The sequence below is a fragment of the Tachypleus tridentatus genome, chromosome 7, assembly GCF_004210375.1.
Source record: "Tachypleus tridentatus isolate NWPU-2018 chromosome 7, ASM421037v1, whole genome shotgun sequence".
Taxonomy (NCBI): Eukaryota; Metazoa; Arthropoda; class Merostomata; order Xiphosura; family Limulidae; genus Tachypleus; species Tachypleus tridentatus.
Window position 1 is genome coordinate 145,842,424 of NC_134831.1, and position 27,393 is coordinate 145,869,816.

Here is a 27,393-nt window from a genome sequence, read left to right on the forward strand (position 1 = left end):
TAGGCCATGCCGGGCCCCAACTATTAAGACTTACATCAACGAGCGATAACAGGAGTAAAAATATGAGTATTAGTTAATGTTATTGAATTAAATAGGATAAAATAGGTTTACTCAACAAAAAAATAGAAAAATAAATAAGCTTTAGACAATATAATAACAACTTCTAATTGGTCTGATTTGAAATTATGTAGATTGTGTATTGAAACTCTTTTTTTTTCCCCAAGTATGTATCACCTTTTGATTTATACAACTGATATGGCGTCACATGGAAGGAGCTCAGCACCGGGTTGGCCGAAAGGAAAAACACAAAATCAAATACCAGGAAAATACTCAAATCAAAGCAGTAATCTTTTGTCGTTAACTATAAACAGAAGTATCAATTTGTACGTATGTTTTTTTTAAGAACTAAGCATCTGCTTTTTCAAGTTTCTATGATAAATGACTTATGGGTGTTTAAAACGCCAAACTGAAAACCAGTTACAAGGCTTATCAATGTATCTATAATTAATAAATTATTTAAATTATAATAATATGTATGATTAAGACAAGTGTTGCAACTAATAGTATTAATTGTAGTAGGATGTTAAGTATTACTGTTAGTAGTAATCTGCTTGCTGTAATATTAATATAACTAATATAGTGCCAGTTGGTAATAATATTACTTTATTACTGCTTAATAGTAATAGAACGATCTAATTTGTAACTAATTACAAAGAGAGTATTTTAAATTTGTTTTAATTTTATTAGGAGACTACATACAAATTTTGTTTAACTTTAAGGCTTGATGTTACTTTTAGTTTTACTCAAAACTTCAAATTATGTGAGAAGCTTGAAATTGTACATAAAGCTGTGTTGAACTTGTAGCATTTATTTATTTTTTAGCATGAAGCTCTTGTTCAGTTCCTTTTAGTTTTACAAATTACAGTACATTATATATATTGAGCTCAAGTAGCTTTGTGCAAAATTCAAAAATAAAAAAAAAACATAGTTTGAGGACAGTAAGGAACTTGTTAGTCCATATAGGTCAACTCATCCATTAAACTTTAAAATAATCACTGAGGGTCAGCTCTTGTCATTCAAATATTTAAGTTTCTCAGATTAACTGCATCCACCACATCAGAAAGTAACTTATTCCTTGTTTGAATAACAAAAGTGTCTTAGCTGAAGGTAACTCCTACTCTGCCAAAATTTATTTTATATCTTTAGTTTTACCATTCTTACCATGAAGTATAAAAATAAAAGATAATGATTCAACACTATTGATTCCCCTTAACAACCTAAGATATCTCAATTGGTTATCTCCTCTAACTATTTTATTTTTCTCGAGAGAAAATTTCCAAGATATTATCCTATCTTGTTTAACACCAACCTTTCCATCCCAGATATCACATTAGTTGCCTTCCTTTGAACCCTTTTGAGAATGCAGTGTCCTTCCCCAAAAAATAAGACATTCAAAACTGAACACAATACCTGAATCATATGTGCAAAATGGAACCTATTCACTTGGTTTTGGATTTGAAGAGAACTGACATGTACCTTCTTACTGACATTCAGATGTTGGGTTCCTGAATGACTGATGTTGGCTGTGGATTTCTGCATGTGCCCTTTTTTAATTAACTCATATGGAATTTTCTTCCTTCCATTCTACTCAATGTAATGTGAAGACTGCGTGAGCCTTCTTCCTACCATAGGTTGGATTATGTATGTCTGATGCCACATGGTTTTGAATTGGAGTTGGCCTGTTTAGTATAGTCTGAAGCACCCTAGCCACTCTGTGCTAAGAGGTACATCTGTTTTAGCTTTCCCCACTGTATGATCTGTGATTCTCACTTTACATTCATTCTTACCCTGGACTAAGATTCCAGTGATTTGTCAACTAACAAAACCAAACATTAAGAGAACTTCAAAGCTCTTAAATAGTAAAGATAAACCCAGTTGGTGATTCAGTGCATGTCAGTCATTGTAGCATTATATAGTTGGATATGAATATGTATTTCTTTTCACTTTGTAAATAAGTTACTTTTGAATTGTAATTTGTATGATTGTTTTGCTTTCAGTTAGATGTTTTCTAATTAAACAAATAATTTTTTAGATGAAATTCGTGTAATATCTTTGATGGAGAAATATGTCATATAGTTCCAATTAAAATTATATAGTGAAATAACCAACAAAGAAAGTGCTGATAATCAGAATTTTGAGCATTTTAATAATATTTTTAATGGATTATGATAATTTATATATCTTTTGTCACCAAAAAACAGAACATAAGTTTAGTAAGTTTAAACAACAGATAATATTATAAATATTGGCAATTTAAAGATAATTACTAAATCATGAAAAATTATAATCAGAATATAAATAAAACTGACGAAATATCTCAAATAATAAAAAAATTACAACAGTTATAATAAACAGCAATTATTATGATATGGTTTGTTCAGTGTTATGAGAACACTGACTTGTGCAAAAAATACAAACACAAAATTATAGATTGTTTTAAAACTGAGGTTGCATGTTTGTAAGGGAAAATTAAAAGTACTAATTAGCAACTATAAAGATCATAGCAATACTTCATTTCATTTTATATTCTTTAAAATATGGCCCAGCATAGCCAGGTGGGTTAATGCATTTGACTCGTAATCTCAGGGTCGCAGGTTCGAATCCCTGTTGAATCAAATGTGCTTGCCCTTTCAGCTGCGGGGTATTATATTGTGATGGTCAATCCCACTATTTGTTGGTAAAAGAGTAGCCCAAGAGCTGGCGGTGTGGGTGGTGATGACTAGCTGCCTTCCCTCTAGTCTTACATTACTAAATTAGGAATGGCTAGTGCAAATAGCTCTCATATAGTTTTGTGCAAAATTCCAAAAAAACAAACAAAAAACAATCTTTAAAATATAGTTACTTGTGAGAAGTTAATATTACATATGAATGTATAGCATTGCTGTGCTCATTGAAAATAGCATCGAAAAAAAATAATATTCCTTTTGGTCTATATAAAATTCAAATTGGCCCTGTTGTAAAATTTGACATTCAAATCTGGTGAAAGAGTAAGTTAATTAAGTATCCTGACGTAGTGTAAGTCTGAAATTGTAGAATACTGAATATAAAAAGAGTGAAATTATAATTATGGGCTGAAAACAAATAGTAAATAGTGATAAACAGAACAAAATAAATAAGTAATAAAATAAAGATTTTCTTTATTACTTAAATACGTTACTTTAACTAACAAGCCCATGTCAACAGCTCTATCATTTGGTTCATTTCTCAGCTGAATTTAAAGTGTGTAACAGACAAGGTGTCACATTCTTGCTAATTTAAGAATGGTAATCTGGTATTTGCTGCCTCAACTAAGTTACATTGACCATTAATATTTTGCTTGTACTTTCTAACCTGCATTTTTCATTTGTTTCATTACGTACTTAAATATTTAAATATTTCATTAACATATTTCATCAGTAAACAGTATTATGGTTCTCTGATGTTAAACAGCTTGGAGTTTTTACAGCCTGAGCTACCTTAGGGTAATATTAATAAAATATTTGTTATGAATTTGAGGAACTAATGTATAATGTACAAAATATTTTTATTTTGTTGATGATATTTTAGGTATCCCTTAACTAACTATACATTTGGAACTAAAGAGCCTTTGTTTGAAAGAGATAGTTCTGTACCTGCAAGATTTCAACGAATGAAGAATGAGTTTGATAAGATTGGAATGAGGCATTCAGTAGAAGGTGTTCTTTTGGTCCATGAACATGGTCTTCCACACTTACTCTTATTGCAACTGGGAACCACATTTTTTAAATTGTAAGTGTTTAGTTAATGTTAATTATTTCTGTTTGACCAAAACTGAAAGATGTAGTTAGAGTTGCATATAATATGAAAACTTGGTACATGGGAGCACCATTGGAATTATCAATGTTGGTTGAAGGAACTAGGTGACACAATATGAGTGTGGTTACAAAAACTCAGGGTAATTTATGTGAATAGTAATTATTGGTTACTTGATAGTTTTGATATTCATATGAAGGTCATTGTTATCTTTATGCAACTTGATGCATGGATGAATGTTGTTTAGGGCTTAATTAAGCTTGGAATATTCTAGGTAAATGTGACTTGATGAAATGTTATAAAAATGCATATTATTGTTTTGAAGAGAGTTGGGTGATTTAATTGATTACCTAGGAGCAGCAATTACATTGATCAGTGTCTTGTAACTAATTGACTAATCAAAATTAGGATTTATCAGCTAATATTATAAAAATAATAAACTAATCAAATTAGTATTTTTAATTATTAAGTGTTTGAATTATTCCATTTATTAATTAATTGAAATTATGGTTAAATCAGTTGCAACAAAAGTAATCAACTGATCAAAATTATAGTTTCTGATTGTTTACTGTTCTTGATTGCTCCAGCTGCTGTGACATTTGAAGTATTGCAATTATGTTAATTTGTTGTTAAGTACAGATCTACATAACTGGGGGGTGCCTCACAATTTTAAGGTTCTTGGATTTGATTCCCATTGTAACATTCAGTGCTACCAACCAACAGCAACTTAGGTATCAAATAAATTTTAGATTTACTATTTTTATTATACGTGTGATTTTTCTAATGCATAATTGCATAGCTGTATTTTTTAATGTTGTATAAACAGCTGCATATTTAGGAAAGTGAGAATTAGAATTCCCCTCCATTTTTTTCTTCAAAATTAAATTTTTTTTATGTTGTATAAGCAGGCATGGATGTAGGAGAGAAGAATTTAAGGGACAACTCTTTAATGTTGTTTAAGAAGGTGGAGGCTGAATCTTTCTGCATTTTTTTTTTTTAGAAATTAATAAAAACAACGATATGTTCTCAACAGACCATATTGCATCAAAAATGAACAATAGATATCAGTGTTTTTATTTGATCAGGCTATTAATTACCATATATAATTTTTGTGGCTAGAATCTACAGCAATCTATAGTTAAGGCCTCAGCTAATAACTGGTTATTTCTAAGCTAAAATACCAATGAATGTCAAGTAATTCAAATATATAATAACAGCAACTTTTATAGTGAGCAAACTTTGATTTTAATAATTATATTTCAACCGTAGTAGTGAGATGACATCAAGTAAGAGTTACGTTCAAAAAGACTGTTGAATTCCACAGAACATTTTCATCAGTTACTATATTTTAGGAAACTTGCAGCTCTTTCAACACAAACTTCTTACATAATCAATATTTCATTGTTTAGTAGTGAGAATTCTCAGAAGGAAGATTTTTGTACTATGGATGTTTAAAATAAGTGAAAATACAAGTATATGAATAAGTAATGACTTGTTATTAGAAAAATCTAGAAAATGGGTATCTTATTCACCAGTCCTATAATTTTCATTTTAATTATGATTAGAAATAATTATAACTATTTATTTTTAATTTAAAAAATTTAAATATTGGTTATTACCTGTATTTATATTTATATCAGTCAAATTGCAAAAAATAAAGATAAGTTTTAAAACTGTTGAATTATAATTTGACTGAGCTAGTCACTTACAGAATATATTAACACTAGAAAATAACCCATCAAGAATGACAGGACAAGTTCTACCATCCCCACTCCATATTACACCTTGACCTCATATTTCATAGTTAACCAAATAATTTTTTTTTCAAAATCAAGCTTCACCAACAAAGAGGCCAGAAAGTGCAGTAGAGGCAGTAAAACATTAGTAAATTTCTTTATGAGTCAATACAAATTAAGATCATTATGAAATTAATTTGTAATGTATTCATAGAATAATTATTGGTAAAAATCATATTAACAGCTTCTAACATGTAGTGCATTCTGGTAACACTACATTCCAACAACAGCTTTCATGTTATGCTGCTTAGCAACAAATTTATAACATATTGTTAGTCTGTGTACTGAAAATATAAAATGAAATGTATAGACAACAAAACTTGAAAATTATTTGCTAATTTCTTAATTAAGAGACTTCATTGATTATAAAGGTTTGCTTTTGTCTCTCAAGAGCCAATGGGTGTACTTACACTACAATTTGTTGAATATTAATAGTAAGTTCAATACAGAAACTTGTAATTGATAAGTTTATATGTGAAATACAGCAACCTCAAGTCTCCATACTAGTTAGTACTAAAGTCTACTTGCTGGGAGTAAATACCGTATGTATCTATAAAGTCACATTCTTAGCATCATTAATTCAGAAATTGCCATTGCCAAACTTTTGTGCTTATGCTGTCACCTTTTTGTGTTGAGCTTTTAATTCAGATATGAATAATTTCACCTGTGATTTGGTAGGGAAGGTCTAAGATTCATGGTAATCACCAGTAAGATGAGTAGATAGGAACACTTTATAAACAGCTGCAAGCATGATACTGCCCTTATCTTGTTGCACTTTATCTACCAAAATTGTTCTAAATAGTTCCTTAATAGGTTCATGTCATTTGGAAACTTTTGTGATTCTTGTGCTTGGCCATTAAGCTTGTGATGCATTTATGGATTTCAGTCACTTTACCACCTCAGATCATTTGCAGTGCAAAAACTAAAATAGTGCAGGAAATGCCTTCTTTTAAGCCAGTAAAAATGTCAAATTTTGGTACAAATTGAGAAAAACAAGATTGGGTAGTTTTTGTTTTCAGCAAAGATGGTCCCCTATTGGCTCGTGAGTGCCTCCTAAAAATGGTAGGGATATAACAGAAAGTAATTCAGGAACAATTTAATTTAAATTTGAATCAATATTCTTACTTTCTTGTTAAAACTTGCACTCTTGACTTAAGGCTAGGTGATCAGATGGTTGTCTTTACTTTAGATTTATTACTTCACCACTCGGTGCACTTATAAGGTTTCATGACACCTTTGCATCACTGTTGCTAAAATCGTATTGGGCACAGCATCAAAATATTCTATCTGTATATACATATTTTGGCTTTTGTGGCTTTTGCTTTGAGAAATCAAGCTTGAGGTGACATGACATTCATTGGCTTTTATATATTTTAGAGTATTTTTTACTTTGGCTTACTTAGGTTACTTCAGTAGTACATGGTCAACACTAATTAAACCACATTATTATTATTATTATAGTGGAAGTTTTGTCCTTTATGCAAAAAATAGTGTCCTATTGGTGAAGATAAAAAGTTTTAAAAAGGAGAATTTTATCACAAAAATATCAAATGACATACAAAACAGAGATTGAGGATAAGTTTGAATATTTTATTTTAAAGTTAAAAAAAATATATAACAAACTGTGTTTCCAATATGGTTACTTCCCTTATGTCACAAGATTAGTTATTCTCATTTAGTGTTTCCTCTATATGCAAATATTTTTATTACCCGTGCCATAATCCTTGTGCCCCCTGTCCCTCCTAGAATCACAATATTCTAATGAATTTTTAATAAATCAGTGTGCAACACTACTTCACCAACAGGAGCATAGTATTATCATTTGATGCATATGATATCCCACTATCCACCTCTAACAAACTATCACTTCTTGTTTAGCAGCTGTTGTACTTGGATGTCTTTTTTTTTTTTTCTAGTTCTGTTGACAGGGGTAGCTATACCTCAAGTTGCAGGTGCTGGAAGCCCCACAGAAAATTTATTTGTGTTTATTTGCTAGGAGGTTGAAAGTTATATGAGTCAACATTTATCTCCAGATGTTGTACCTCTTCCTCCTGAACCTGTAGAACCAAGTCAGATTGACAAGGACTTTAATCACTTGTTTCCTCATCCTGATTTTGCTAGGCCATCACATACCCTCCCAATTATTCTGTTCAGCTGTCCATGGTTTCTGCTGATTTTATTTCTCAGGAATGTGATGATTTATCTCTTATCCCTATATCTTATTGCCTGCATCCTTTGATATTGCATGCACATACTTCCCAACCCAATTTGGTGTTTCCCTATCCCCAGATATTTGGATTAATTCTGATGAATTTGTCTCTGTGTTGTGTGATGGTGTTAGTATGCCTTCTCTTCTTCAGATCAGTTGGCTCTCACTTTTCATGGGGCTGATTGTCCATATTTTTAGACAGCTGTTGCATTCAGTTTTGCCCATTTGTTGGATGGGCTTCAAATCTCCCATTAGTCTCACCTATACTCAATTTTCCTGCTTCTGTTTTACCCTCATGACCCTATTTCAGTATCTTTCCACATGCCATCTTCTCTCTGACGATCTTCATGAGGGGTTTTGTGGGGACATCCTCTCACTCCTTGTCTTGTTAGCTCATTTATCATCATCAGCTCAGGTTTTACAAGTGTAATTTCTTTGTTGTTGGGACCTTTTGGATCATGATGTGATTTTATCTCAAACCCATTTGCCTTCTCCCTATGTCTGGGATTTAAGTATGGCTCCATTTTTAAGACTTTTCATCTTTGATATAGTCTCAGAAACTTTGGAGTCACAGGTGGAATCTGCCCAACAATAATCCACCATTTACCATCTGGTTGCTTGTTTATCTCAGTGAGGGCCAAATGTAGCATCAATTCTGGTTTACCATCCTTCCTCTTCTCATGGTGCTATGGCTTGTTATATTTCTCAATGAAGCACGATATGCTGCTAACAGTTCTGTAACCACCCAGTGAAAGTTTACCTTAGTTTTTATTCACTGTTTGCACCCCTTCATCTTAGATGTTTGGGTTGTTGACGTTTTGTCTACATTATCTGAAATTCTGTTTTTTCTCCACCTCACTTCTCTGTTTCCTTCCATTCTCCTTGTGATCCTGTAATTTGCCATTGTCTGTGTAAGGTGGTACAGGACCTCCTCATCCATCAGGCTTATTGAACCTTTCTCACATCATTTACCAAGGCTTTAGTCTTTGTCTGTTTGTTGTTCCCAAAAGGATCAGGGACTGGAGGCCTGTTAATGGTTTTTTCTGCCACATTTGGTATGTTCACTTACCACATTTCACCAGGAAATTTTATCTTGCTCTTAGGTGGGTTTTTTCTTCAGGTCTATGAATGGCTAAGATGCATGCCTCCAAAACCTATCTGCATATTATCATTTTGGAACAATCTCATTTTTATCTTCAGTTCATCCATCGAGGGGTGGTTTATCAATTTTACATCCTACTCTTTGGGCTGTCTTCAACTATTTATGTTTTCTGTCAGGTGGTACAATCTTTTGATCTTTCTCTTCAGTCCTAGGGCTGAATATCAATTTTTACATGGATAACTGGCTTATTCTGAACAGAAGTCAACTAGTCGTACTTATCAGATTCTTCTTGAAGCTTTTCTTGTAGGCTGGTTGATAAACTTGAAGAAGTCCATCCTCTATACTACTCAATACCTTGTACATTTGCATGTCTTTTTCAACATTCACATCAGTTGGGCTTAATCTTTTCCTTTCAGACTCCATTCTATGGAATTGTCAGTTTGCTACATCTTGTTTGCTCTCTCACCTTCTGCACTTAGTATTCTGTTGCTTTTGAGGATGTGATCTTTTGTGATATCACTAATCCCAATTAACTGTGCACCCATTCTTTCCTTTCAGTGGACTCTGCATGATCATTGGAACCTTGCTCAAATCTGTTATGTATTATAATTTATCTTGGATGAGTCTCCAATGTACTGTATTATGTATTAAGATTTTAAATAAAATATATATTTTAATTTAGAAGTTAATTAAATATTAATATGTATCAAATTTATATTTGCCAACAAGATTGAGAGAGAATTTTCTATCTTAACACAAATATATTTCAGAGTGCAAACAAAAAAATACAATTTATATTAATGGTTATTAATAATAGTTATTACAAGTGTTGCTTTATATACAAGAGTTTTAAAATCTTACAAACAATACTGAGTATTATATCAGGTCTAGAACTGAATATTTTATCAATGATTCAACAAATCAATTCTGAGTTGGTATTGTCACACCTCACTTAAGCTAGTGAGCTTGGTTGGATTCACACTGCTGACTTATTACTGATGAACATATTTAATGCCCTAGTAGAAATATTAACATCCAAAGTAAATTCACTAAAGTTGAACTGTTTACAGTGTTTGAAATCTGTCAACATTTCTGGTCCAATTTCTGTAGTTTTCTAATTAATTAAATGTTATTCACAATTATAGCTTCTGAGGCTTATAGTATATTTATGTAGCTGACAAACAATAACAGTGTCTCTTGGTGTGTCATTTATATATACTAATGATATGATATTCTCAAACTTTCAACATTGTTCTAAAATGTATATTGTTGCTTCTTGCTTTCAAGAATCTTCTACAAATTTACAGAACATGTAGGACTTGTGCAATACACATCCGATAATATATGTCACATGCATCTAACTGAAACACATGTAGGTATTAAAATAAAAGAATAATGGTAATTCTGTTACAGATCCCTTGGATCCTCTCATAACTCTTCCTCTTTCCCTTGTAGACAATCTCTTTTAGTGGCTGGACAAGACTTGCACGTCAGCAGGTGTCCTGTTTTCTCCTCCTTATCTGGATTTACATCTGTTTACAAATGCCATCCTTTCAGGGCTGGGGTGTGAAGGTCTATCACCAGCGGTTTTTGGGTCATTGATCTCTGGAAGAACAGTCTTTACAAATCAATGTTCAGGAACTCTTAGCCATTTGTCAGGCTTTGGATCACTTTATTCATATTGCAGGACATTGTCTGGTAATGATTCATTTTGACATTTCTATATTGGTGACTTATATTAATCACCAAAGTGGCATCTGGTTGAGATCCCTCTGTTTTTGTATGTTGGATTTCCTGTACTGGGTTCACATGCAACATATTTGTTTAATTCCATGCCATCTTTCAGGTGCTTTCAACCATATGGTATATAGTCTTTCCCACCCTGACTAGGTTTAAACAATGGAGTGTTCCCTTTATCCTCACATTTACTGGTGACTTTGCAATCTCTGGGGTTTTCCTCACACTGATGTTTTTGCCACCACTCTAAATTACTAGATGCCCTTCTATGGTTCCAGGTTTCCCATCCTCTGGCTCTAGCTATACATGCCTTCTGCAGGATTTATCACACAAATTTCTACATGTTTATTGTCATTTCTGATTGCTTCATTTGGTTGTTTACCTGATCCATGTTACTCCATGCTGGGCCCTTCTGACTGCTCCCTAGTGACAAGTTCAATCATGGTTTCCCAGTTTACTCCACCAACATTTGGTTCCTCTAGTATCATTTTCCTTAATATCCAACCCAGTTGCTGGTTCTGTATTGCACACTTCACACCTTCCCTTTTCGTGCCTGGCTTTTGGTTTTTCCCATCATATAGCTTTCCACTTGGCACACCATATCTTTCCTTCCTCCATGAAAGTGTATCAGTGAAGGTGGAATGTCTTTCACACCTTGGCCCAGGCTTGGGGATTTACTGCTGCTTGTCCTTTGGTTCCTGGTCTCCTTGATTTCAGGTTTTTGGTCAGCTTTATCCCATTACTGCAGAGTTTTTCTGTCACCCATTTTTACCATGTTAATCCTTTCCTTCTGAATTAATCAGTGCCCTTTGCGACCTACCCATCCAGTTTGGGACATTAATGTGGTCTTCCATTCCCTTACCTTGTCTCTATTGGAACCTATATCCTCATTTTCTTTGTTTCACTTGTCTTTTCAGGTGTATTTCCTCCTTCTGGCCAGTGGGCATTGATGTTACACACACTTACACTTTACAATCATACCAATCTTCTACTTTATCCAGATAGTGTCCTTCCTTTCCAAAATCTCAGTGGCTTGGGAGTGTAACTAAACTTTATTGGCGATTTTTTTACCTCATATTTCTCATCTTTGTCCCTGTCCTGATTTAGGTAGACCTCTATGTTCTGTGCATATTCTACTTTGCTATATTGCTTACATGGTTTCCTTCCATAGTTCCCATTTCTGTCTCTCTGTCCCTTGGCAGCCATCTTCATCCAGGAATCTTTTTCCTTCTATCCCCACTAGTTGTGCTCAGTTTATGATCCAACTGGTTTTTTTTCCCTACTTGTCCTCTTCCCAGTAAACTTTGTACTGTATTACTCTTCATCGAAACCTACAGCTTTTATTTTCTTTCGTTTTGAGTCTTTATCAACTTCTGGAGGAATTCTGCAGTCAGGCATGTGGACCAATCTTATTATACTCATATCATTATTTATATTATATCATGGTTTTTGCCTTCCACCTGTAGCTATTCTCCAACCTTTTGTATGATTCTGACACTGGGTAAGTTTTTATTAATCATTTTCTTTCAGTAGCCTAATTTTCATTTCTTCAATTCACTTTGTGGTGAATGGTACCTGACCAGCTGTTCTTTAATTCTAAATCTTTACTGCATACCATGTTCAGTAATGCTTTATTTTCATGGTTCTGCACACTCACCTTTGAGATTGTATGTTTCACAAGATCACTTTTAGATGGATAACTTCAAGATATTTTCTGCATAAATATGCCCATTCTTGACTCTACCACTATTGGTATAACAGAAGGGAATAACTTCTCAACTCTGCCATGCTTTGATTAAATAAAATATAGGGTTTTTGTGATCATCCATTGTACTGTTTTGGGTGTTGATGTTCTTCCAGGCTCTCCAACACATTCTCAGCCTTCCTTTCTCCTAGTGAAATATGGGAGATACTGTACCACTTACCAGTTCTAAGCCACTGGGGTGGTCACCATTGAGGCACCCAGCTTGATGTGCTTCACATGGCTATAGCCACTCTATTCAGATTAGGGCAGTGCTGCTCTGTCAGTGTAGATGACATCCTCCAATCTGTGATTAACTGTATGATCAGTTCATCCCTTTGATTGGAAGTCCTTATTCTACCCTCACATTGATGTCAGTATTCTACGACTGATTTAGATCGAACCAATCAACATTGTTCTCACACATGTTTTATGTTGTCTGTCTTCTTCCCTTGAGTTCTCTTTCTGTGTTGTGCATCATAGAAAGGATACTTGGGATTGTTGTGGTTTTATCTTTGGCTCTCCCTTGTTCTATTATTGCTTGGATGTTATTGCTCTGTGGATAATTCTAACTGTTTCATGGTCATAGTAGTTGATTTCATGTAAGAGACTTCTTTTGGATACTGGATGTTTCATTCTTGGATTGATATCTCAAAGCTAATCCTGTGCCATACCCAGGAATTAGAGTGGTTCTCAATTCTCTGGTTCTTGGGTTTGAAGTGAAGAGAGTATGATCCTCCTCCAACCCTTGTGTGGATGTCGGTACCCAGAGTAGGTTTTCGATGCAGTTGACTTAACCAAGCACTATCCACCCCTCTCTAGCCACTCCACACTGTTGGACATATCCTCTTTTATCCAACTTTTTTATTGTGAAATTAAGTTACTATTTCTTTTTCTGGTTTGGATCACTTTTTTAAAACAATCTTTCCCACTTGGATGTGCTCTTATTTTCCACTCTGGTTTCTTACTTATTCCACACATGAGCAAAGAGTAAACCTGGTCAGATCTTTCAATTTGATTCTTTAAAATGTGGAGGTACCCTTTATTTCCCTTTTGGGGAGGGGAGGGAGCTCTATTATGCCTTTCCACCTGTCCTTCATTATGAGTGAGGAATTCTACTTGATCTTGTGAAAAGAGGGAAGCCATGCATAATGTGATAGTACTATACTCCTATTGGTGTTTTAGTGATGTTTGATGATTTACATGACTCACTGAAATCTTTTAATTATAAAAGGGAGGCACAGAAGGCTGATTTAAATACAACACTTCTAGCTTTTTAGAATCTGATTCATTTACATAATGTTCAGAATGCTTTGAAGTGGATAGGATAGATTAGGTTTAGTTGTTTTTGTTTTTATTCAACAAATGAACATTCAGATATCCTGGCATATTTATTTTCCAAATACATTTTTTGTATAATATTTGGAATTGCCATGCAACTTAGAAAAAAAATAACAAAAACAACCAACCAACCAAATACTTTGAATCCTTTACCCTATCATCCTGACTTTTGTTTTGCTTAGAACAACATTAGTGGCAGAATTTTAAACCTAACTAAATGTTTTGAGTGATTATTTATTGATTTAACATAATAGTCTTTGGTGCAAGTTTTTTCACAAGTAAATATATTCAAATTGTAACCTTCTTCTTGAGCACCTGAATCAAATAATTTTGAGCTCTTTGAAATAAATGTTTAAATCTTTTTTAGTAGTTACAATTTTTTGAATTAATACCACTTTGGCTCCCTTAACAGGATATTAACATTGTGTTCATAATTGTGAGATAATTTTAAAACTCAGGATCCAAATAAGGTTTAACCAGTGATGATGAGAAAACCCAAATGTAGAGAAATATATGTGTAAAAACAGAAGTTCCAACTGCTAAAGCTTGCAAGATAGCCTTGGAACACTATATCCAAGACCCTAACCCATCTATAGACATTCCCAGCAACCTATTAGCAACCTTCATAGAATTCACCACGATGAAGACAAACTTCATGTTCAATAATCACAACTATATACAAACAAATGGCCTAAGTATGGACAACCCAGTATCACCAGTTCTAGCCAATAGTTTTTATGACACAAGTTGAAACACAAGCAATTAACACAGCATTACATCCACCACTATACTGGTACAGATATGTAGATGACACGGTTGCAGGATTTGCATCTACAGAACACACACTTAGTTTTTTCAATCACATTAATGCTATACATCCCAACATCAACTTCACATGTGAACAAGAAGAAAGCAATCAAATGCCATTTCTTAACCTCAAAATTACAAGAACCGATACACAATTTAAAACAGAAATCCACCCATACTGGGCTATACATTCCTTGGGACTCAGCACATGAAACAAAACCAAAACTCAACATACTAAGAAACCAAATAAACACAGCCATGAAACTATGCTCACCAGATAATATTAATGATGAATTAGACAAAATAAAACAATACTTCATCAACATCAGTAAGTTTTCTCCACAAACTGTAGAAAACATTATACACACACACCTAGACAAAAAGCAAAATCAACCAACAAAAGTAAATATCTCACAAAACCATATACTGCTGCATACCATACATTCCTGACATCAGCAGAAAAATAACCAACATTTGGCAAAAACCAGTAACAAAATATGACATTTCAGTTAACACCAACTTTATTTAAAAATCAGGCACAAAACTGAGGTCTATACTATGTAAAAACTACACTGACAAACACCACACCAACATTATTTGTAAAATACAATGTGATAACTGCCACGACTTCTATATTGGAGAAACAAGTAGAAAATTGAAAACCAGATTCAAAGAACACAAAAGTCACCTTCACACGTTTTCGAACACTGCAAGTCAAATATACACAACCATAGAAAACACTTAAATACTAAATAAAGAAACAAACATAAACAAACGCAAAATTAAAAAAGCCTTACTTATACAGCTTAGGCTCAAAATAAACCAATGCAAAGGAACATCTTTATACCTATATTAATAATATAATATAATATCAAACATTTAAGCACACCCTCTACATTCCTATACTCAGTTACACAACCCCCTTCAAATATGTGGTCAGCTATCGGCCAATTATCTCTTTCTTTCTTAGTGAACTTGACGATGACCGAAGAAGGTCAAAACATTGTTTGCTCCTCCACATAAAAAAATTTTTCAACCCAAACCAGCTGTTTTTGCATATGTAAGGTTTAACCAGTTTCATAAAAGGAGGTCAAAGACTTCAACTTTCAAAAATAGGTGACTCAAATTTTTTGTTTTTCTTCACCACCTATGGGAACTTGGTGAGCCTGATGTATATTAACATATTTTTGTGTATTTGTTAAATGTTCAGTATTTATCTTTCAGACCTGGTGGAGAACTTAATGCTGGTGAAGATGAAGTAGAAGGACTGAAGAGGTTAATGGCAGAGGTAAATACTTTTTTTTCTTTAATTATATGAGACATAGGTGCATCATTTTAATGCCCTTGTTGTATGGTTTGTTATATTGCATGGTGAAAAAGAAAACTACTGATTGAACTAGTTTGAAACTTTTTGACAGAATTGTTGGGTCTGCAAATAAAATGTCTAATTTTAAAGTTATATTTGCATTTATTTGTAGCTTTGAAATTTTGTAAAGATTTCATTATGGTGTGTTTTAAGAAATAATTCAAAATGATTTTCTTTATTGTAGATGTTACTTATTAATATTTGTCTTCTTATTTTCTTTTAAAACATTTCTATACAGTTTTTTTATAAACCTAAATTTTATCTTTGTTTTGATTCAAAAAACAACTGACATAGTTTCACTGTTTCTGAATGTTGCATAATTAAAAGTAACTTTTTACCATAGAAAATTTAAAGCAAGCTAAAATTTTGTTTTAAGTTGTTAATCAAAAAGTTTCTCTTAATAAATTTAAATTTTCAACTTGTGTTATTTTATGTATTTCTTGTTCTAAGTTTTTCTGTGATTTTCTTTGTACATTCAAATTGCAGCTTAGGCCACTAAGGCCTAAAGTAGGCAAATCCAAACTCAGCAACTTTGTTAGCAGAGTAAAATTTGATATAATGAAGTGCAAAGTGATATAACTAACTCTACCTCATCTTGCTCCACAAAAAGAAAAGAAAAAAATCACACTTCGGTATTTTTGTGTCTTTGAGGTATAAGAATTCAGGTGATCAGAATCAGTTGTTTATCAGTAGTTATTGCTGAAAACTCATGTTTTAGTAAATGTTTATATGTTTAATTGGTTGACCAGCCTTGTTTAGACAGAAAACTGATTTATGGAATTTTCTTTAGCTAGGAATTGTAAAGCTACAGTTTCTTTCTAAATGAATTTATTTAAAAGTTGGTCTCCTTTATCAAAATTTATATTTTATTTTATACTGGCATTATACACAATTGAAATGTGCTGCATTACTGTGATCAAACCTTCATTATAAGTTGAAAAGTAAAATTTTTGAACAAAAAATTATTAGATTGAAGAAAATGATCAGAATTAGACTTAGGTCTATTATTAGGTATATTAGCTGGCAGAATGGTACATACCTGCTTATATTGAAAGCAAGCCATATTCCTACTTTGTTACTGTGTGAGTAATGTATTTTAAATGCAATTGCTTTGATTTTTATATGAGATGTGATACAAGCAAGAGGATTTGTGGTATTAGATAATTAGAAAAAAAATTTTATTTTCAAGTTTCACTTTAAGGGATAATTTTTTACAGTGCTACATGGTGCATTTTGTTGAAGCACGGAAATAAACCACAACATTATAGAGTTGATATAGTAGTCAATTGTGATCAGCCTGAATAAGCTTATTCTTATTTTCCCTCTGTGTCATATTATAAATAATAGAAAGCATTTGTTATTTATAATTCAATTCACTTCTGTTATTTATTTTCTGGAAGCTATCTTTTCAAAAGTTTACTTAATTTATTATAATTCCTTCAAATTGGGGATTTGTGCCTACTGTTGATGAGACACGACATTGCTGTGGCAAATAACCTTAACTGTTTGGATAATTTTTGATGGAAGTCACAGAAACCAAAAACATTTTTCTAAATATTAAGAATGAATAAAATGTTTAAAAATTATCACAGAATAAGAAAATTGGTTATCAATAAATAAAAATACCTTAAGGTCAAAATATAACCAAACCTAGTATTTAAAGATTATATATTTGACCTAATTTTAACCTATTTATTAAATGTCTGTATTGTATAATATGTTTTATTCTGAAGTAACGTGCTAAAAAGAGAGATACGTCACTGATGGCATTTCTAAGAAGCATGATATGTGATTTTAGAGAGAGTTTTTAGGTTTATTTTTATCAGTTTAAAATAAATCTGTAATGGCTATTTCATAAATGAGAACAGTATATGTTTTATAAAACAATGTATTATAACAAGTGTTAAGCTAGAATACATTGAAGTGTTTTTTCATTCTTTTTTTTTCATCTGTAAGATTTTAGGACGACAAGATGGTATTAAACAAGAGTGGATTATTGAAGATATTGTAGGAAGATGGTGGAGACCTAATTTTGAACCTCCACAGGTTAATATTTTTGTAGTCATTTCATTATTTCTAAATATAGACTTGTTATAAGTATTGTTTTTACATCAGTAAAGTTCCTAGAGAAATCTAACATACCACAGTACAACAAACATGAACAATATTTGCCTTAAAGTCTAATTTCTGAAGTATTTGTTAGTAAATTAGTTTTTACAAGAATATTGCTTCTGTTTTACTCCCCCTCCCATGTCCAATAAGTGTCCTGGAACATTTATTCAAAACATCATTGTAGTTTACCGTAAACTTGTCTATCCCCACACTGCACATATGATGTTGACTCGGATCTTCGATCTAGATTGTTGGTAAGTTTCAGAACTTGAAAATTTGAGCCCCCACAAAAATATCTTTTGGCCTATTTATTGTTTAAAAATGATTTTACTTTTTACAAGAGAAATGATCGAACAATTCATGAAAAGTGGGAGAAATCATTAAGAAAAGTTTTCTTTTGTGATAGGCTAATAATACTGTTCTAGTCAATAAACATTAAACTGTGGACAAGCTGCATCTCTGTGCTTTCTTATGCATGTTAGTTTTGTATAGGGTTCAAGTGAGCATGAATGGCTGTGTGGTAATACAGTAAACTGTATGTAGCTTTTTTAGTTATATTACCATACATTGTACTGCACAATGTATATATGCATATATATATATATGGGTGGGCAGGAATTCACAATGAAAACAAATGCTAAAAGCATGAATATTTAGTGAGATTAATATCAGTTGTAGATGATGATGACAATAAAACTAACATGGCTGTCTCAACTTCTTACCAATAAATCATCAGTAGGAACTAAAGTGATCAAAGTTACAAAATCAAACTTGGAATTTTTATCATTAATTGTCACAGTTGATATTCTGACCCCATTTAGATTATGCAAATATAGGTGTAAGGCTGTTGTTAGACAAGCATGATCAACCAAGTCTAGGAAATATAAAAGATCTAGCTACCATGAGGAAAGTAGGAAGTAGAGGATAATAATGACAACTGCAAAAAACATTTTATGAAAATTTTGATCAGTATGAAACAATAACAATAAATAAAATAAGGTTAGCTTTGCCTCTCTCCAGGTCAATACAAGCTACGAATATGAATGCCAGTACATATCAGTAGTATGTGTATGTGTATTCATGTACAGTGCTCTGGTATTGTGTATGTATTATGGTATACTAGTATGTGTGAGTGTTCTGATACAAGTCTAATCTTACTAAAGGCTGTACTTTACTGTACTTGGTCACAGGCAAAGCTGGTTAGAATGATTGGCCAAGATTAATGTGTTGTTTATGGTTTTACAGATCATTGACTCTTTGTTTCCTTAAGATGCTGTGAAACATTAACTTGGTTTGGGTTATTATTCCAAGGTAATGAAACTTCCTGGGAAATAAGGCATTAAAAATTAGACATATTTCATTTCTTATGACTGAGACAGGGAAGTGAGGGTAATACTATCCATTATGACTGCAGGAGAGGTTTTGACCCCACCAGTGCTGTACATCTCTGGCATCAGTCATCAGAGTGAATGAGACGGCCTTTCCAGGACCCTACAGGTGCAAAATTACTAATTAAATATTAATTGTTCTTTTTAGAAATAAATAAGATATAAAAACATCAAAAGTATTGTAATTGGGTCATTTTTTCGGGTGGTTTTATACCAATATTATCATAATTAGATCTTTTTTGTGGGTCTGTGTATTTTTTTTTTTTTTGAAAACCAATTCAACTTTCAGAACAACTTCTGATACAAGTCACGTTGTCTGAAGAACAACCTAGAAATTTTTTTTAAAGTTGAACCCAGATATATAATTTAGATAAGAGTTTAAGGTCTTAATTCTTCATAGACATCATGTATAATTGTTGCTCAATACCACAGACAAAAATGTAATTCAGAAAATGTTTGTATAATGAAACGAACTATTTGAGATTAAGAAAAAATATATGTTGAACAAATCACCAATGTTTTTTGTTCATTAAAGTGATTTTGTTTTGTTATGTAACAAAATTAAATCAGTACAAACTTTAGTTAGTTTTGATGTTACATTTATTTCCAGTACCCCTATATACCACCTCATATTACAAAACCTAAAGAACACAAGAAGTTATTTCTTGTACAGCTTCCAGAAAAAGGTAAGATGCTTATTAGATTGCATTTGTAGATAGATAAACAACTAATTTTCGTGTATTTGATTTCAAAGAATTTTATTCTTGGTTTGGATTACACCTTAAAAAAATATATTTGCCATTTGAAATAAAAAAATAAATTTTTTTTACTGTTTACTGTTATTAATGAAATGTAAAAAGTTTAACTAGTTAAACTGCTTTGCTTCAACATGTTAGTTACTTAATATAATTCTTGAATGCATATTTCCAATTTAGAAAAGAGATAGAGATTTCTCAAAAGTTATTTCAGTGAGAAAGCATTTAAATAATTAATTTTTAAAGAAAAGTAGTATTTCTCAAAGATTAATAGGTTATTATGCAACATGACACTTTTCTCTTTTACTGCTAGCTTCTTTGCAGTTCAGTGGCAATTCTGAGGGCACATAATGCTAAAAATTGGGTTTCAGTTTCCATGGTTGGTAGAGTATAGATAGCTTAATGGGTAAATAAGTCTTACTGCTTCTGATTCTTTCCTCAGTATTCTTCTGTCATTAATCGTATGTAACTTTTTCTGTACTTTAGGAGATGTCACTGATACTTCATTTTTTTTCACTCTCACAATGAAAATACTTAACCAAAGTGTGTGAAATTCAGTAAAAAAAACTTACTAAAAAGTATCAGGTTTATACTTTAAAAAATCATGTGCTTTAATTTAGTATATTAGTCATTTTATTAATTGTGAAATTTTCTAATTTTGTTTTGAGACATAATTTTGAAAAGAAAAAACTGAAACAGTAGCAACATTTAAAATACTTCTTGCATCATAGAGTTTCTAATTTTTTTATTGTTGATCAGAAAGCTCTATTCTTTTATATCCAGTAAGTTCCAACTGGAATAGTTTTTTTTATATTGTATTTTATCAGGTGACTTTTCCACCACTTCTGTCTATAAATTATAAAAGAAAATGCTAATTTACTAGTGATGTGTGAGCTCTGTTATTTTTGTCAGAATAGGTATTGTGATTCTCGCTAACAATATTCATGATTGACATAAATTTATAATATATGTGTAGTTTGTTTTCAGTAAATAATAAGTTATTTTAATTTTGTGCATTGTTTAAATGCAATAAATGTAAAAACATTATTCAATAAATAAGGATTTGAGTTGTCAGAATATTTTGCTTTCACTTACTTGATAAATTTAACTAAACTTTGTTGATATCTTATCATAACAGAAAAGTTATATAGCTTTCAAACAAATGTAATTTAACATGAACATATTTTTGGACCCAAACAAAAAAATAACATATTAAGAAACTAGAAAATCCTCAAATCTATGATTTTGGTGTCAACAAGACATGTGACAGATTTATGAGACATTTCTTTTGGTCAACAATTAGGCAAGATGTCGCTCACTTTTCTAAAACTTGCTAAACCTGTCAGTTGGTCAAAACCCTAACCAGAAATTTTCTATTGCTCCTTTGAAACCTGTCCCAGCTTCAGAAGAACCCTCCAGTCATGTGACTGTTACTTGTGTTGTACCTTTACCAAAAAAGATAACATTTGTGCTGATGCATTTTCACGTGTTATGTACTTTTGTGATCATTGGATTATTTGTGTTGATTATGTTATATACTGTCATAATTATTAAAGTTACATAATTCTTTGACAGTGTATTATATTTAATGAGTTGTTGTTAATGTATGTATATAATATCTTAGTTAAAAATGATAAACACCAATTTTTAATTCTCTAAGGAGGGCAGTATGACAAATTTACTATTATATATCTATTTTAATATTGATGTTTGAGTTAAATATATATATATTCAGAAATGTACATAATGTGTACTGTTAAAACTGTATTGCAAAATTTCTGCCTATTCATAAAATTATAGAACTCTCCCAAATGTGAGGTTCAACAGTATGTGTTTATATAAACACTGGTGTATTGTTTATATTGTTGTATAAACTGAAGTTTCTCATGTCTATAAGTATTTGTAACTTATAAACAGTATATTTGTTGATTTTACAGTCATTATACTATAAACCTTGAAGCTATAATTGTGAATAATGCTTAGTAATTGGGAAACTACAAATATTTGACCAGGAATGTTTATAGATTTTGAACATTACAAACCATTTAACTTAACTTGAAATTAACTCACTCATCGTAAACCCTTGATAAGACATCAAGGAAGTTCCAGCCAGACCAAAAGGAAAACTTGATATTGCTTGTATGTTTGCAAAACTTTTGTACATGGATTATTATTTGTAATAACTATTATTGTTGTTGTATTATTTTTCGTATATTAAAATATGTTTGTATTAAAGAAAAACTGTATCTTGTTGGCAAATGTCATGAATTAGATACATATTGGCATTTATTTAATGTTTAAATTGTAGTTTAACTGAGCTGTAGGCATATGAAATTGTAATGAGTAACATACTGCTTGCACTTAAGCATTTGTAACTTTTTGATGAGCAGAAATCAGCTCACATTGGCTGTGATACTAATGATAATTTTAAAAATATTTACCTAACAAGTAATCAGGATCAAGATTTTAAAATTTGAATAAATACATTTAAGTTTATAAACTGTCGTATCAAATCATTGTTGTAATAACTGTTATTTCACTTCTATTGTATTAGTATACAACATGTTACTGACACTGGAAGCAGCAAAGATAGTTATTTTGTAATGTATGTTCTCCCTCCCACAATTGCTAGAACTTATTCCTCAATAAAAGTATTTACCAATAACTTTTATAAGCTTACTTGAAGAACATTTGTTTCATAAAATTGCAACTCTAATTGATAAATTGACACATTCCTAGAGAAATAAAATGCCTTTTTTAAAAAATGAATTGTTGTCCAAGACACCAGATGAACTGAACTCTTGCAGTTGAACCAAAGTTTTTTGAAATCTGTAATAGCAAGAAAAGTGTGTATGTACTTTGGCTGTAAGGTCGTCTGACCATTGGATTCTTTTTACAAAATATAGCTGTTTTTGTCCAGTTCATTTAAGTAATTAATATTTAATGGACATAAAGAACTAAAACTGTAAGTTTTGTGAGGAGAGGATATAAAGTCACTTACTTCAAATGTATATTTGATGTAATTTTTGAATTAGAGAAGTTTGCTATTTAAGTATGAGGGTTTTTCCTGCTGTGCTATTTATAAGTTTAAAATTATATTATTATGGATTATATATTTTTAGGTGATCAAATACATATTTATATTTTAAAGAATTGTATTTAAGCAAATACTATATTGAAAAGGAAATGACTCAACGTAACTGTCACACATTCAAGTATTTATATTTCTTTGTTGTTTCTACCAAGTTTTTAACTTTTTTGTTTCAGCGTTGTTTGCTGTACCAAAAAACTACAAGCTTGTTGCAGCACCACTGTTTGAGTTGTATGACAATGCTCAAGGTTATGGACCTATTATTTCCAGTCTTCCTCAGGCTTTGAGTAGGTGAGTCACATATAGAAAGTGTGCATAGATAATTTAAACTTTTTTTTTATGTTAGGATGTACTGGTATTTCTTGCATTCACAAACAGACTTCTGTACATTTAACTTTAATTACCAGTGTGTCACTTAATAATTTGGAAACAGTTTTTATTTTTTGACTTTGTATTTATTTTTTGGAGTGAAAGAAAAACTAGTCTGATTGAAGTTATTGTAGAAACCAGAAAGGTATTTAAGCAATATAATTAAGATTTATCATTAGAAACAATACAGATTTATTAAGAAGGTTTGTGAAATTCACTGGTTGAATTAGAAAATGTTGGATAACTTCTGAAAATCTTAGTAAGTTGTTTATTTTTAAGCTTTAACATATTGCCACTTTTATGACATATTGTGCAAAGAACACAATATCTTTTTAACAATTTTATAATGTCATTATCAAGCTAACAGTCCAAATTGAGACTAAACTAGTTGTGTAAGTATGCCCCATCAATTATGTGTGAGGATCTGAAGGGCCTAACAAATGAATGGATTGCCAACAAAAGATTGGAATTAAAATTATTTGAGCTGAAAAGCTGATGCTATTTTGCTAGGAGAATAAATGTATGGGTCCTAATTACTTTTTTTTATGTGAAGGGAGAGGCATCTTTTGTAGGTATGCCACTGGGGTAAACCTAGGTAAAATTAAGGTATACTGGATTTGAATGGATATTTTTAAGCATATGCTTGAGGAAAGTGAAATTTATTAAATGTTGTATTGAATATTTAGTTTTGTGTAATTTAGTTTAAAATATAATACTTTATTAAATCATTAAGGTATTTTTTTCAGTAAGATTATGAGTTCTGTGTTTGTACATAAATAGTTTAGACCAAAAATAAATGTGAACTGATACTATAATAAATCTAAGAGTAGTAATTTTTTATGTAGTCCTGAAATTGATACACCTTCATAATAAATATTTTAGAATCACTGAAGTATTTTTTTTTCTATCCTTAGGTTCTGTTTTATATATTTGTGATGGGTTTGGAAGACTCTGAATCCCCCCTTTTTTTTCATCATATGACAGTCACTGATTTTTTTTTAAATAAAAGGTAATAGCAGTGACCTGTTGCAGGTAAATACCAGAAGACAAAGCATTTTATATTCTTGCATATCTGTTAAGGAATCTTATGATTCTCATAGTTTTATGACAAATATTTCATTGTTAGCTACAATTTAATAGAAAATTTACTGTTGAAATTTTTATGATTTTATATTTCTAAATATTTGTAAGACTTTTAGGTAAACAAACTAATCATTTTAATGCAGATGTAAATTTATAAAAACATTTGTCCTTGCCTTTTTATTTCATTTCAGTTTTTCTGAATAGTAACTATTTGACAATTAGAATTTCAATTACGTTCTCTGTGTTAAAATGTCTACATGTGTGTTAAACAATGATCATAGAATAACAACACAATTTACAATCTTTAAATGGCTTTTATGTGACTTACTTTTTATGAGTTATTTGTCTATTATAGAATTGTAAATAAATGTGAGAGGTCATTTAAAAATTTGCATTTATATACGAGTACACATATTTTCCTTGAATTTGTATAACATTACCACTTTGAATTAACTGATGTATTAATCATGTGCCCGTGATTTTTTTTGGTGATAACATATCTATAAAACATTAATTGAAAAGTAATTCATTTCTGTAGAATTTTTTAAAATCCAATTTGAAGAACATTCTTAATTTTGCTTTGAATAAATAATTAACAAAAAATAGTTTGAAATTTTTTGCTGTAGTTTTTATGTTAACTTTGAACATGAGCTCTATCATTTTGATAAACCTTGTAACCATCAAGTAACCATGAAACTATGCATACTATAAGTGAATGTACTAATTATACTTTCACAAAATTTGGAAGGTTTAATTAACTTTTATAGTATATGCAAAAAAAAAAACAAAACATTTTTTAATAAAGATTTCTATGTGAGAGCATGGTGATTTTCTCATTAAGAATAAAAAAGATTTTTCTTCATCTTAGTTTCAAATTTCACTTGCATAATTTTTAGATCTTTCTAAATGAAAATTAAGTTTTTGAATAAAGCAATATCTTTTACTTTAACACTTACTATACAGAAATCATCAATGTAAGTAAAATGAAAAGTTAAGAAAAAAATCAAAATTACCTCTTTTTTTTCTGTTCAGAATGACTATATTGTAATTGACTATTACATGCTATTTATTCTTACAGTCAAATCCAATAGGCAATTTTAAACCTGGGTTTTTTTATGTTTTCATTGCTTAGAGCTGCACTTTGACTCTCTTAGAATACTCCAAAAGCCACTTATCACACCCAGAAACCTTAATATGAACAGACAATTGAGTTAAAAGTGCACAACAGCTGGATTATAATTATACCTTGTGATGTATATGTGCTATAATGAAGTATCACAAGTGGTTTTTATTTCATTTTTTTATATATGATTTATGTAACCTAATATCTTTAATTTTTACATTTTAGTTACTTTTACAATAAAATAAAAAATATACATAAAAACAAATTTAATACATTATGTTTGGACTCTTGCCTTTTTCTGTCATTGGAAGATGAAGCACTGTAAGCCTGCTTTTTTGTAACAGTGTTGGTGTACCAAAATAGTTTTTTTTTTTTTAATACATGATTTTGAATACAGAATATTATCATGCACAAAAACAGAATGCCTTGAAGCAACTATAACTTAATTGACTTTCTAAACAAACTTATAAACGGGATACAAAAATTCCGTTAGCCGGTAGAGCTAAACGTCACATAGGTACATGACGAAACTGAGACTAAATATTTCCAAAATTGATACCTGATCAGACTAGCCTCATTATAAATTTAGTAAAGCAGAATCTCTTTTTGTTTGTTATAGATAATCCAATAGCAAATGACAGAGAATTGTTAATACTTATTGAAAGACAGGAGAGACATGGTATATGGGTTTGACTTCTTTGTTTATACCTCAGTGAAGTGAGAAGGTTGGAGGTTATAAAGTTGTATTATGACTTGGCAGTACTTTGAGTGTGTAATTTTTGACAAACTGAAATTTATCTGGGATAGAAAGAAAATTTGACCAATTTGTAATGACAGAGTATCACTTGATATAAAGAAGTCAAGTTTGATACTTTATTGAAATATTTCCATATCAAGTTAAAAAAATAAGTCTTACATGATAGTAAATTTGAATAAAAAAAGTTAGTTTTGGTGCCAAGTTTACTGACATACCTTAAGATAAAGATGTTTAAAATTTGAATGTAAAAACGTCATGACATGTTCATTTTGACCAACCTATGCTCATAGGGTTAATGCATTATTTTGGGATCTTGTGCATTTATTTTATTTTACCAAATTTCAAGTATTATTTTTGCATGTGAACTGAAGTACCATTCATTATATACATGCACACAAAAACATGCTATCATATTTTTAAAATGATTAATGTTTCTTGTGTACAAAATTAATAGCAATTTTTCCTGGTCTTTTATGAGTAATGCCAAAAGAAAGAGTTGGATTTGTATCATGTGTAGATGAATTGTCTAAACAAATTCTCTGGAAATGTGGATGATGTAGATTCTGTTATACTATTGTTATATTTCATTAATCAAACACTTGTTTATAAATAAAAGAAAACCTCTGTATGGTTGTGCAGAATGTACAGTCTGGTTCATTCATTGTCACTCCATCTATTATTGTATCAAAGTTATGATCATCTTGAAGTAAATGGTTATTTTTTGTACTTAAACTTTCAGTGGATCTGTATTTTGATGTGATGTATTAAAGAAAGATTTACAGAAA

The 27,393-nt window shown here is 31.1% G+C and overlaps 1 protein-coding gene across 3 annotated transcripts; it reads left to right on the top strand.

Annotated features, from left to right (window-relative positions):
* Nucleotides 1-226: 226 nt before the first annotated feature.
* LOC143256836 (cleavage and polyadenylation specificity factor subunit 5-like) lies at nt 227-27,393 on the top strand. 3 transcript variants are annotated; one of them, XR_013031570.1, is made up of 8 exons: nt 227-383; nt 3,607-3,807; nt 15,789-15,852; nt 17,887-17,976; nt 20,041-20,116; nt 23,453-23,567; nt 24,560-24,677; nt 25,861-27,393. XR_013031570.1 is itself a non-coding variant. In XM_076514579.1 (7 exons), exons 1-7 carry the CDS (start codon nt 256-258, stop codon nt 24,579-24,581), a joined length of 696 nt encoding a protein of 231 aa, XP_076370694.1. In that variant the 5' UTR covers nt 227-255; the 3' UTR covers nt 24,582-27,393. The 3 variants fall into 3 exon arrangements, 2 of the variants coding, with proteins under 2 accessions (XP_076370694.1, XP_076370695.1); XM_076514579.1 differs by having other exon boundaries at nt 24,560-27,393; XM_076514580.1 differs by having other exon boundaries at nt 363-494; nt 24,560-27,393.

Bases quoted from the DNA above. Each gene is read 5' to 3' on its own strand.
- LOC143256836 (XM_076514579.1), top strand. From the start codon at position 256: ATGGCGTCACATGGAAGGAGCTCAGCACCGGGTTGGCCGAAAGGAAAA. The intron at 3,808-15,788 runs GTAAGTGTTTAG...TTTATCTTTCAG, and splicing joins GGAACCACATTTTTTAAATT to ACCTGGTGGAGAACTTAATG. The intron at 15,853-17,886 runs GTAAATACTTTT...TTCATCTGTAAG, and splicing joins TGAAGAGGTTAATGGCAGAG to ATTTTAGGACGACAAGATGG.